This window comes from Eriocheir sinensis, chromosome 16 (assembly GCF_024679095.1).
Source record: "Eriocheir sinensis breed Jianghai 21 chromosome 16, ASM2467909v1, whole genome shotgun sequence".
Classification (NCBI taxonomy): Eukaryota; Metazoa; Arthropoda; class Malacostraca; order Decapoda; family Varunidae; genus Eriocheir; species Eriocheir sinensis.
Genome location: NC_066524.1, coordinates 15,918,284 through 15,930,394, shown reverse-complemented (window position 1 = coordinate 15,930,394; position 12,111 = coordinate 15,918,284). Strand labels below are relative to the sequence as shown.

Sequence of the window (12,111 nt, the reverse complement as noted above, 5' to 3'; positions counted from 1 at the left end):
TTATTTTAATTATATTCTTAAACCTTCCACCACCCAAGTGACATATATTTAACAAGGCTTTCGTGGAATTGGTGGGCATCTCCAGGGGCGGTTTTAGCTATATACATTAGTCTGACCCTTAATTCTCGACACTTCTATATACTTCACACCATGGCACTTATCATAATTATATTCTTAAGCCTTCCAGCGCCCAAGTGACATATATTCAACAAGGCTTTCGTGGAATTTATGGGCATTTCCAGGGGCAGTTTTATGACCCTGCCAGCTACATTAGTCTGACCCTTAATTCTCAACGCTTTTATATACTTCAAACCATGGCACTTATTGTAATATAATATCTCGCAAGACAACTGCTGAGAGGGAGGTGAATATATATAATAATGATATAATAACGAAAAGATGTCACCTACCCCATCTATCATAATTAAGTAAAACATGAATAAAACCTGCAGTGACATAAAATAAACCGTGATTTCATGTTAAAAGCCCATAAATAAGTGATATCTCGCAAGATAATGACTGCTGAGAGGGAGGAGGATATGTAATAATGATATAATAACGAAAACCCCATCTATTAAAACCAGGAGTGACATAATTAAAATGTTAAAAGCCCATAAATAAGTAATATGCCTGGGGGTTGGGATGGCATGCTCCTCCCTTCTCCTTTATTGTTTTACTTGCAACAATAAACTATCAATCAATATTTCAATTCAATTCAAGTAATATCTCGCCAGACAATGACAGCTGAGCCATGTTGCCAGATTGTCGTACTCTGCCTGTTATGTTTGCTGATTTACGACCCAAAAACTCCTTTCATCCCCCAAATAACTGCCTTCATATATGTTTACCGTTTAAATGGTTAATTATTGGTGCTTTTTGGCAACAGTAATGGGCCAGAAACCGGTAAATACGCTGCTCTGAGTACGATAATCTGGCAACGGTGCAGCTGAGAGGGAGGAGGAGGGAGAGAATCCAAGAGGCCGCGTCAAAACAAACCTCGGCGTTGCCATAGTGAAGAAAATTTAATTATTAGTGTGTCGCCATTGAAAAGCAAGGCGTGTCAGTAAGCAGAGGAGGAGAAGAAGGACATACGAAGTGATAGAAAGCGGTACAGGTCAAAAGAAGAATAAGTAGTTCCTGACCTGTCGTTCCTTCTGTCTCAAAACAAGCGTCCTCCGTGACCTGACCTTCCTTCTGTCATCCTCCTCCTGTCTCAAAACAAGGGCCCCTTATGACCTGACCTTCCTTCTGTCATCCTCCTGTCTCAAAACAAGGGCCCCTTATGACCTGACCTTCCTTCTGTCATCCTCCTCCTGTCTCAAAACAAGGGCCCCTTATGACCTGACCTTCCTTCTGTCATCCTCCTGTCTCAAAACAAGCGTCCTCCGTGACCTGACCTTCCTTCTGTCTCAAAACAAGCGTCCTCCGTGACCTGACCTTCCTTCTGTCTCAAAACAAGCGTCCTCCGTGACCTGACCTTCCTTCTGTCTCAAAACAAGCGTCCTCCCTGACCTGACCTTCCTTCTGTCTCAAAACAAGCGTCCTCCGTGACCTGACCTTCCTTCTGTCATCCTCCTGTCTCAAAACAAGCGCCCTCCGTGACCTGACCTTCCTTCTGTCATCCTCCTGTCTCAAAACAAGCGCCCTTCGTGACCTGACCTTCCTTCTGTCACACCCACAGCTGACCTTCCATCTTTTGTCACACCTCTGACCTCAAAACAAACCTCGGCGCTCACCATGACCTGACCTTCCTTTTGTCATCCCCACACCTGACCTTCCATCTCTTGTCACACACACCTTTTACCTCAAAACAAACCTCGGCGCCCCCCATGACCTGACCTCCTCCCGTCATCCCCACACCTGACCTTCCATCTCGTCACACACACCTTTTACCTCAAAACAAACCTCGGCGCTCCCCATGACCTGACCTCCTCCCGTCATCCCCACACCTGACCTTCCATCTCTTGTCACACACACCTTTTACCTCAAAACAAACCTCGGCGCCCCCCATGACCTGACCTCCTCCCGTCATCCCCACACCTGACTTTACACCTTTTTACTTACCTGTCTTACATGTCGGAAGTTCTGGTTGAATCACCACGGCCAACTTGAAAGTCCACCGCCTCCACATTTTTCTTTCTTTTTTTACTGTAGTTGGTCAATTATACAATTTGATACTGTGCCCCGTGGAGATGGGTTGTGTGGAATAGGAGGCTCGTCCGGTATGTTTTTTAGGAAGGTATCGAGCCTCCTTTTGAATGTATCTATAGTGCATTTTGTCATGTCCCTGATTTCTCTTGGCAGGCAGTTGAAAAGCCCGGGACCAAAGTTGATGAAATGTTCGGCCTCAACAGTTTTTAGCCGTTGTATCACCGAAGAGAGAGTTTTTCTGCAACATGTTCTGCCAAACCTGGGGTGTATCTGACTCTTGATGGCCTCCTCTCCATGTGGGGATGGGCAGGGTACTAATTTTTCTAGTATGACAACAGGAAATAGTGCAAAGACAAATCAAGTGTCCCTCTGGCTGATCCCATTACAGGTGGCCTTTCCCTTGAGAACACGGCGGTAGGATGAACAATATATATACCTTAATAGCTTCCCTGTGCAAGGAAAGAAAGGAAATCACAGGACAAAAGAGTGCAGAAGTATATCAGAAAATAGGGTGTGTGTGAGCTATGCACATTTATCAATAGCTCTCCCATGCATGGAAAGGAAGGAGTTTGCAGGACATAGAAGTGGGGTTCTAAAATGTATAAGACAAGTGTGTGGGTGTAAATGATCTAAATGGACTAATAAATCTCCCATACAAGGAAATAAAGGAAACTACAGAACATAAAAATGGAGAGTGCATTAATATAACAGAAAATAGAGTGTGTGAACAGTATATATGTACTAATAACTCTTCCATGCTAAGATATAAACAAAATTACAGAACACAGATATGGAGAGTGCAAAGATAGATCCTCAAATAACCACAGGGCAGGAGGATGTGTTGAAGGGCATGGCAGCAGGAGGTAACAGCACTGAAGAACAAGGGAATCGGCAGTTCTCTGAGGCATCCCCCACTGATACATGCCAGGACTCAGGGCTATGCCCCAGCCTGGATGCCTCACACAAGCCCAGGAGGAGCCACGGGAGAGCGGCAGACTCACCGTACATGACATCGACGCCAAAAAAGAAGCTCCTGGACCTTACCGGGGGGAGTGAGTATGAAATTTTATCAAGTCAGATGATTCTTGAAGACCCGTTGCTCTCCTCCATTGACGAACCGGAATGCTTGACGGACCACCAGGCTGAGAGTTTAACGTCAGATGAGGAGAGCAGTGAACTGAGCTCCAGGTTACATGCGACGCAAATCCGAGCAAGAGGTGATGTCTCCGAGAAGGACCCTCTTGTGTATAAGCTAATGAATGATGTCTCCAGTTCACGAGTCTCCAGGAATCAGTCACTCTCCGACACTCTCCAGCAGCAGTGTGTCATGGAGGCGAGTGCGTCGGCATCCATCAAGAAGAACCTTTTCGACGTGCCTGTCAGTCCGAAGCTAAAGAACAGAGTGCGCGAAAGACTCTACACTCTCATCAACTCTCTCGAAGGATTTGAGGACAGGGTTTATTTGAGCGAGGAGATGTCAGGTCAAGCTCACAATACAGAATCACTCTCCAAAGTCAACGTGAAGAGTCCGATAGGTATAAAGATGGACGTGCATAACTTCTCGAGGCTGTCCGGACGTAACTCACTGGATGTCTCGTGTCGTCAGCATAAAAGCTTTCATGATCCGTGTAATTTATCAGCTCTGAGCAGCAGCATCGTTGGGCATTACGAGTGTGCGATATCAAGCATTGTGGGGTCGCAGATGCAGACACTTCAGTACCACCAGGATCATCTCAGTCGAGAAAAATTAGCCCTGGCACTTCAGAAAAAGGAGCAGGAAGCCAGTGCCAGAATCTCCATCTATCATGAAAAACTGAAGCTGATGATTGAGGTGAGTTTGTATGATTTGAATGTCTTGTGAATATACTGATTTTTTTTACATTAATATTTTAAAATCCTCCCTGTCTTTTAAGAGGAGGGTATCAGGACTCCTCTCCTCCCGAAATTGACCCCTCTTTCAGCCACCTCTTTGGATTCATTGTAGGAGCAGCGAGTAGCAGGCTTTTTTTTTATTATTGTTTAATTTTGTTTCCTTTTGTGCCCTTGAGCTGTCTCCCTTGTTGTAAAAAAAATAAAAAAATAAATGACCTGTCCAGTAGAGGATAAAGGATATTGGTAGAGACTTGAGTCCATTTTCACAGATGCTTTCGACTCTCACAATATATATTTCCAAAGGCCACAAAGGAGATTAGTCAGGTTCTCATTACTTTTTTTTCATGTTCATGGTGCAGAAGCCTTGCCATACTATCACCAGACTCATAAGGCTACCCATTTTTTCCTACTGTAAAGGAAGAGCTCAAAGACAAAATAAATAACAACAAAGAAAGTCCACTACAAAAAAGCCTGCTGGAAATACACACCTACAACCTCTACAAATGCCTTATCATATGTGGGTGTGTGAGTTCGAAAATGTTTGAGAATATGGGTCAACGCTATGTTATACAATTCACTCACATATACTCTCTCTGCTCTATTAGATGGTGGAAGAGTTGGAGCTCAAGTTGTCGAGGCATAATGCTGTGGCGAGGGAGGATGCTGAGCACTATGAACGGAGGCTGAGGGAGCAGGAGGAGAAGTGCCGGCAAGAACTAGCGGCCCTAAGAGCTGAGTGCCAGAAAAAGGTATTGAGGGGTCACTACTGTCTCCTGTTGGCTTGCATAAACAGCGCTCAAAATTCATGCTCGTACTGGAATGCCTTTTAAGGAGTAACGTTGGCCACTTCTCGTAATGATAATGATAATAATAATAATGTAAGTATTTAACCCGTCCGCTGCGATGGGCACGGATTTGGCTTTCACTGGTAGCCTGGTAATATATAGTCCCAGATCTTTCTCTGCCTCTGTGGTGGATAGTGGAGTGTTTCCCATGTTGTATTGGTATGCTGGATATCCCCTCCCAAGGTGCATGACTTTACATTTTTCTTCATTGAATTGTAGCAGCCACTTTTTGTTCCATTCCTGTAGCTTGGTGATGTCTTGTAGGAAATCTGCAGTCAAGGGGTTAATACTAATACTACCTTGGAACTCAACGTACAGTAATCTACATAAAAAAAGGTCTTAGTAATGTGTATCTCTAAATCAAGTTGATGATAAGCCATACATATGCCTGGCAAGTATCAATGTTTTTTACAGATAGAGGAAGCTGAGGCGCAGACAAGGTCGGCTCAGGCAGCAGCAGCGAAGAACTGTGAGCAAAGAATCTCAGAAGTGCTCACCGCCACAAGACTCAGAGCTGTGATGATGGAAAAGGAACATGAATCTCAAATATCGGAGCTGAACTCAACCATCAACAAACTACGAGTAAGTTTTGATGGTTTTAGTTTTGCCTGTCTCCTTTGCTGTTACATAGGAAATGCTTCTGATTATAGGATTTGTTTCCAGGCAGAGAAGAGAATCGTTGAGGCATCCCTAGAGGACTCCATCTCCGAGGCTGACAGGAGCGGGGGGCTGGCGGCCGGCATTCCCTCGCTGCAGGCAGGGAGGGAGGCCACGGAGGGGGAGGCCAGGTACTGTGTCTGCCAACTGGGATCATCTTTATTACAGCTCTTTCTTTTTCTCCTTCTTCGTCCTTCTCTTCGTTTTCTGTGAGGAGTGAGAGGAAGAAGGTAGATGGTGAGAGAATGGAAGGATATGGAGGAAGGAAGGGAAAGAGGGAGAGGAGGTAGAGGAAATTTTATATGGTAGAAGGAAGGGATTGAAGAAAGGAGGAAGGAAAAGGAAAGAGGAATGGAGGAAGAGGAGAGAGAGAAGGGAATACAAAGTGATTTCTTCTTCTTCTACTTTTTTCCTCTTCTTCTTCTTCTTTTTCTACTTTTTTCCTCTTCTTTTTCTTCTTCATCTACTTTTTTCTCTTTTCTTCTTCTTCTTTTTCTTCTTCTTCTTCTTCTTCTTCTTCTTCTTCTTCTTCTTCTTCTTCTTCTTAATTTATGGTCCATCTTCCGTTCTTGAGGTCGGACTTGCAATGATCCTCCTCCATCTTGCTCGATCCAGTGCCAATCCTTCCTCTATTTCTAACACTTCCAGGTCTTATTGCACTGTTCCTCTCCATGTTCTCCCTGGTCTTCCATCTAGTCTCTTTTCGTATACCTCCATTTCCTTCACCATCCTCTATAAAAAAATCTGATTGAATATTGATAAGTTACTTCTTTGTTAATTTAATCTTGTATTCATATTCTTCACAAGTTACTGATAGTTCCCTTTAAAACTCTTAGCTATCGTATTATTTCTAAGACGCTGTTAATTTACGGTGATCTTGTATGCATATTCTCCTAAAGTAGCTGATAGTTTCCATTAAAATATCCAGCTATCATATATTTTCTTCTCTAACTTGTTTTTTTACGATTTTTAACTTTTTATGATTTTACGATTTTATGCGAGGTAATTTTTATTCGGCGTCACATGACCAATGCAGTTGCGGCACCATGAGTTTAATCCAATCAATCAATTAATCACTCTAACTTGTTTTCCTTTTGTGGTTCCATACGCTAGCCAAAGGAACCATGGTGAGCCTAGTAAGACTGGGAGCAGACTACATGAGGACCTGCTTAGCGTGGACTTGCTGAAGAAAAAGTTCCAGGAGGAGGTTGAGTTCTGGAGGAGGGAAACTGAGAGACTACAGAAGAAGTTACATGAAGCAGAAGTGGTGCAGAGAAAACTGATTAACGACACATTCCAGGTATTTACTATGTGGGAAATATGTTTGTCAGATTAATGGTATATGGTATGTGAAGGGAGAGATGGAGGGAGGGAAGAAAGGAAGGAAAGGGAGAAAAGATTGGGTTTGAAGGTGGAAAAGAGGGAAAAAAGGAAGCAGAAGAAGGAAAAAGAGAAAGAAAAGATTAGGTTTGAAGGTGGAAAGGAGGGAAAAAAGGAAGTAGAAGAAGGAAAAGATTGGATTTGAAGGTGGAAACTAAGAGTGAAGGAAGGAAAAGGGAGTTGGGAAATATACATAACAGAACTACTTTTTTGGGGGTTAGGTTTCTGCATCACCAGTTCTATATTTGCTCTTGTATCTCTGTGTCAGGATCTGCACTCTAAATCCATGACTGAACTTGAGCTGCTGAGAATGTAGAGTGGTGACGGTTTGGTTAGGTTTCTATATCACCAGTTCTATATTAGATTTCTATATCACCAGTTCTATATTTGTCCTTGTATCTCTGTGTCAGGATCTGCACTCTAAATCCATGACTGAACTTGAGCTGCTGAGAATGTAGAGTGGTGACGGTTTGGTTAGGTTTCTATATCACCAGTTCTATATTTTGTCCTTGTATTTCTGTGTCAGGATCTGCACTCTAAATCCATGACTGAACTTGAGCTGTTGAGGATGCAGAGTGGTGACGGGAGTGAGGGGTTGGGAGTCACTGTGGTCGCTCTGCAGGAGAAACTATCCCAGGCGCTGAAGGAGGTAAGGGACGGACACTGTATCTCAGACCTCAAAACTTTGCATATTTTTTTTTTTACAGTAAAGGAAACGGCTCAAGGGCCAAAAAAAGGAAACAATAATGATAAAAAGCCCATATGTTTTCTAACCTGGTAGCTGCGGGGATCATGTTTCTTAAAAGCACCTCTAAATGAGAAAAATGAGAAAAAATCATCACTCACGCAAACCATTTCATAATATATATCAACGCATTTGTGATCAGTTTATGCATCATTTTTTAATATTTTTTATCATGGCAAAAATTTGGACCGTCGCTGGTACACGGTAAAACCACAAATTTGACCTGTCGCTGCTACCAGGTTAAATTCAGTAAATGTTGTGTGTGAGATTCTACCACTCATGAATTACTGTCTCTTCAGAATATTGCCTTGAAGCAGAAACTCCTTGACTCTCAGAAGAAAGAATCAGACCTCAGTAAGAAGTTGTCAGTGAAGGAAGATGAGCTTGGGTCACTCAACGCTCGGCTAAGACTCTCGGAAGCGCAGGCCCTACAGGAGAAGAAAAGCCTCCTGGTGCGGCTGAGGGGGTATGAGGAGCAGCTGGAGGCCTTGGAGGAGCAGAAGAAACAAACTGTAAGCTACTCAGAATATTACATAGCCATCTCTTCTTTATTACACTTCAGGGGCAGTGATTAGCAGGCTTTTTTTTTCTCAATTATTTTTGCCCTTGAGTTGCTTCCTGTACTGTAAAAAAACTATTACTCTTCTTTCATTTATTCTTTCCTTCCCTCTATCCCTCCCTTCAGTCTTCAAAGCCAATCTTGTCTTTCTTTCCTCTTCCTTCTTCCTTTCTTTCCTCCCTTCCATCTTCAAATCCAATCTTTTCTTTCTTTCTTTCCTCCTTCTCCTTCCTTTCTTCCCTCCCTTCCATCTTCAAATCCAATCTTGTTTTTCTTTCTTCCTTCATTTCATCCAAATTGGAAGAATATTGTCATTTATTACACTTTTTCACTCAGATCGGAAGAATATTACATGGATATTTATTACACTTCTCTCATTCAAATTGGAAGAATATTATATAGTCATTAATTTCACTCCTTTACATATTATTCAGCTTTCCCAGACACTCAATGCTTCTTCTTCTTCTTCTTCTTTGTTTTGTTTAACAGCCTTATTTTCTCTTATTGGGTTGGACAATGATAGGATTGGGAGCGATGTTCTTTGTTGTTTTTGTTTTTTCCCTTGGGCAGCCTTCCTTGCGGTAAAAAAAAGGAAAGAAAGAAAAAACGATAGTAATGCTCATCACATCCCTTCAGATCCTGGGCTGCCAGTTAGACATGGAGAAGGAGACGTCAGCAGCAGTGTCGGCCTCGCTCGCGCACCACCAGGAGAAGACTCGCCTCCTCCTGGCAGACCTGAGGAGACACTACGAGGAGGTGATCAGGCGGATACAGACTCACTCCAGGGCGCAGATCTCGGAATACAAGAAGGTACGCTCTCGGAAGTTTGGCATCTTGCTGGGAGGGTGGGATGGGAGTGGCATGGGGGGTAAGGAGGGGAGGAGGAAGAGGAGGAGTGGATGGGAGGAAGGGAGACAGGGAGATAGGTATAAAGGGTAGGAGAAGGAGGGTATGAAGGAGAGGAAGGGAGGAGGAAGAGGAGGAATGGATGGGAGGAAGGGAGACAGGTAGATAGGAGGAGGGTATGAAGGAGAGGAAGGGAGGAGGAAGAGGAGGAACGGATGAGAGGGAGGGTGACAGGTAGATAAGTATAAGTATAAGGAGAGGAGAGGAAGGGAGGAGGAACGGATGGGAGGGAGGGTAACAGGTGGATAGGTATAAGGAGGAGGAAGAGGAGGGATGGATGGGAGGGACAGTGACAAGTAGATAAGTATAAGGAGAAGGAGAGAAGAAGGGAGGAGGAAGAGGAATGGATGGGAGGAAGGGAGACAGGTAGATAGGAGGAGGGTATGAAGGAGAGGAGAGGAAGGGTGTCAAACTATAGGAATACAAGGCAAGCTGTTGGCGCTCACACATTTGAACACTTTTTTAATTTCCTGTTTCTTTTTTTCAGGCTGTTCGGTACCTGAAGCAAAGAATCAAGGTTATGGAGAAGGGGTAGGTTCGTTTTTATGTACATCACTCACCTTCCATAGTACAAACATTTTTTTAATTTTATACGTGAAAAAGTATTTGTTAACTTAATTATTGTTGTTCTTGTCCGATTAAAAATGACGGGTTTTCTGAGAAGTTTGATTTAAAAAGTTCAAAGGAAATGTCACTCACCTGTTAAGATAAGGAAAAGAAGTAAAGAAAGAAGGGAAGGAAATTAATAGAAAATAAAAAGAATTAAAGAGAAGGAAAGTTAAGAGAAAGAAGGGAAGGAAAGTAACACACATACAGGAATGAGGTCCAGTAATCCAATGTAAGACCCAATATAAATAAGGTAAAATAACATAATTACAGCATATTACCTTATTTAAAACATTCTACAGTAATGGTAACTCTGGGCATTAAACTAGCTACCTACCGCCCTCTTGCAGACTTTTTACGTTCTTATGTTCTTCGGTAAAAAAATATTCGCAAGATTCGCAAAGTTAAAAACCCACAAAGTATGAGAACCACCAGTACCTCCCTTTCTAAATAACCAAGTGGCTCTAACCTTCCTAATATTAATTCCTTCATCCTTACCAGCCGTGTCACGCTTCCCAGACACATCACATTCACACACAGGTAATTCACAGCAGCCACGTGGTAATATAACGATAATTTATTTGCACAACATTACAACAGATAGAAACGTATATAAAAGAATAACATTATAGTCTTGGGATATGCAAAATATATATGTATTCTGAGGGTTGAAATGATCTTGGCTATCATCAAAAAAGGCTCTTGTAGACAGGACAGATGGAGCTCTGGATAATTTTACACATGTGAAGACACAGGATAATGGCATAAATAATCATTAAATCTCTTATACCTTGCTCTTTTTATGAACTCTTTATGTATACAATTCTTGCCTCTTCTTTTCTCTCTCCAATCCTTCCCTCTTTTCTTTTCTCTCTAATGTAAATCTCTTATTCTTGCTCTTTTGGGAATCCTTACGCATACAGTCATTGCTTATTCAAATATATTCTCTTTCTTTTTACAGACTCATCCATACAATTCTTGCCTCTTCTATTCTCTTTCCAATCCTTCCCTCTTGTTTTCTTTTGTTCTCTCCAATGTAAATTTCTCATACTTGCTCTTTTGGGAATTCTTATGCGTAAAGTCATTGCTTATTCAAATGTATTCTCTTTCTTTTTTACAGACTCATGCTTACTGTCATTGCTTCTTCTAATAATCTCCTTCATATCTTTCCCTCTTGTTTTCTGTCCACCAAAAGTAAATCTCTCATGCCTTGCTCTTTATATGAAATCACGAATACATCCTTGCTTCTTCCAACATTCTCTTTCATATGCGCCTTCTTGTTTTCTTGTATCTTTCCAAAGTAAATCTCTCATGCCTCGCTCTTTATATGAAACCACGAATACATCCTTGCTTCTTCCAACATTCTCTTTCATATATGCCTTCTTGTTTTCTTGTATCTTTCCAAAGTAAATCTCTCATGCCTCGCTCTTTACATGAAATCACAAATACAATCCTTGCTTCTAATATTCTTGCAGATCCTTTCCTCTTTCATGCCTTTCTCTCACTTACTTTCTTTCAGGTCCTTCCCTCTTGTTCTATGCTGTCCACCTCAAAGCAAACCTCTCATAGTTTGCATACAATCATACAATTATACATTCAATCCTTGCTTCTTCTGACACTTTCTTTCAGGTCCTTCCCTCTCGTTTTCTTCTCTCCTCCCTGTAAGTTTAAAGGAACACTCCTGGTTGAGAGTATGAGCATTGTCAGGTTTTGGCACTGTGCTGAGGGAGGAGTGTGCCAAGAGGGTGCCACTCAGGCCTTGGAACTGTGTAGCATGACTAGCAACTTCCCACTAGAGTGTCACCAATGTTGCCATGAAGCAGGTGTTGTATTTCAAGGTTTATCACATCTCTCTAATGCTACAATGAATATTCGGATTGTCGACTGAGTTTTTAAATGTCATATCAGTATTTATTAAGATATGTGGCTTGTAATTTTGAGATGAGAAAAATAAAGCCAGCAAATCACCACTCCTATAAAAGCAAGTAAAGAAGTGTGGCCAAAAGAGAGATCAGTTTCATGTGGCGGTGTCTTTTTAATTCCAGTTTTGGGACCGAGTCAGTTAGAAGTGCTGACTTTTCACAGTTAAGTTGACATGTTACAAACTCAGTCATAAATTGTGATATAAAAAAATCAACTAAACCAACTAACCGCGCCTTGAAAAACGGGTCGAGAAAGACAACTCGGCCACGTTAATATTGTTCATCTTGTCTTGTCTTGTCTTTTGTTCCCTCCTTCTTGGTAACGATGGCGTGGATGTCAGATAAGTATAGTCAAACCACTTCAAATAGTCCGTTTGGGCGTTTGATTCCGCAGGTCCTTTCCTCCCCTCTGCTCTGCCTCATAGTCCCAACACCCATCTCTTCCTTTCATATGTTAGTTATAGGTAA

The 12,111-nt window shown here is 42.2% G+C and overlaps 1 protein-coding gene across 12 annotated transcripts; it reads left to right on the top strand.

Annotated features, from left to right (window-relative positions):
* Positions 1–573: 573 nt before the first annotated feature.
* On the top strand, positions 574–9,772 carry LOC126999395 (coiled-coil domain-containing protein 38-like). 12 transcript variants are annotated; one of them, XM_050861961.1, is made up of 10 exons: positions 574–1,059; positions 2,540–3,982; positions 4,629–4,772; positions 5,283–5,450; positions 5,532–5,656; positions 6,639–6,825; positions 7,432–7,554; positions 7,950–8,162; positions 8,846–9,019; positions 9,603–9,772. In XM_050861961.1, the coding sequence occupies exons 2-10, from the start codon at positions 2,942–2,944 to the stop codon at positions 9,648–9,650; spliced, it is 2,223 nt and encodes a 740-aa protein (XP_050717918.1). In that variant the 5' UTR covers positions 574–1,059; positions 2,540–2,941; the 3' UTR covers positions 9,651–9,772. The 12 variants fall into 12 exon arrangements, with proteins under 12 accessions (XP_050717918.1, XP_050717916.1, XP_050717922.1 ...); XM_050861959.1 differs by having other exon boundaries at positions 2,490–3,982; XM_050861965.1 differs by having other exon boundaries at positions 574–1,063; positions 2,933–3,982.
* The last annotated feature ends 2,339 nt before the right edge of the window (positions 9,773–12,111 follow it).

Bases quoted from the DNA above. Each gene is read 5' to 3' on its own strand.
- LOC126999395 (XM_050861961.1), top strand. From the start codon at position 2,942: ATGGAGAGTGCAAAGATAGATCCTCAAATAACCACAGGGCAGGAGGAT. The intron at 3,983-4,628 runs GTGAGTTTGTAT...CTGCTCTATTAG, and splicing joins AACTGAAGCTGATGATTGAG to ATGGTGGAAGAGTTGGAGCT. The intron at 5,657-6,638 runs GTACTGTGTCTG...TCCATACGCTAG, and splicing joins GCCACGGAGGGGGAGGCCAG to CCAAAGGAACCATGGTGAGC.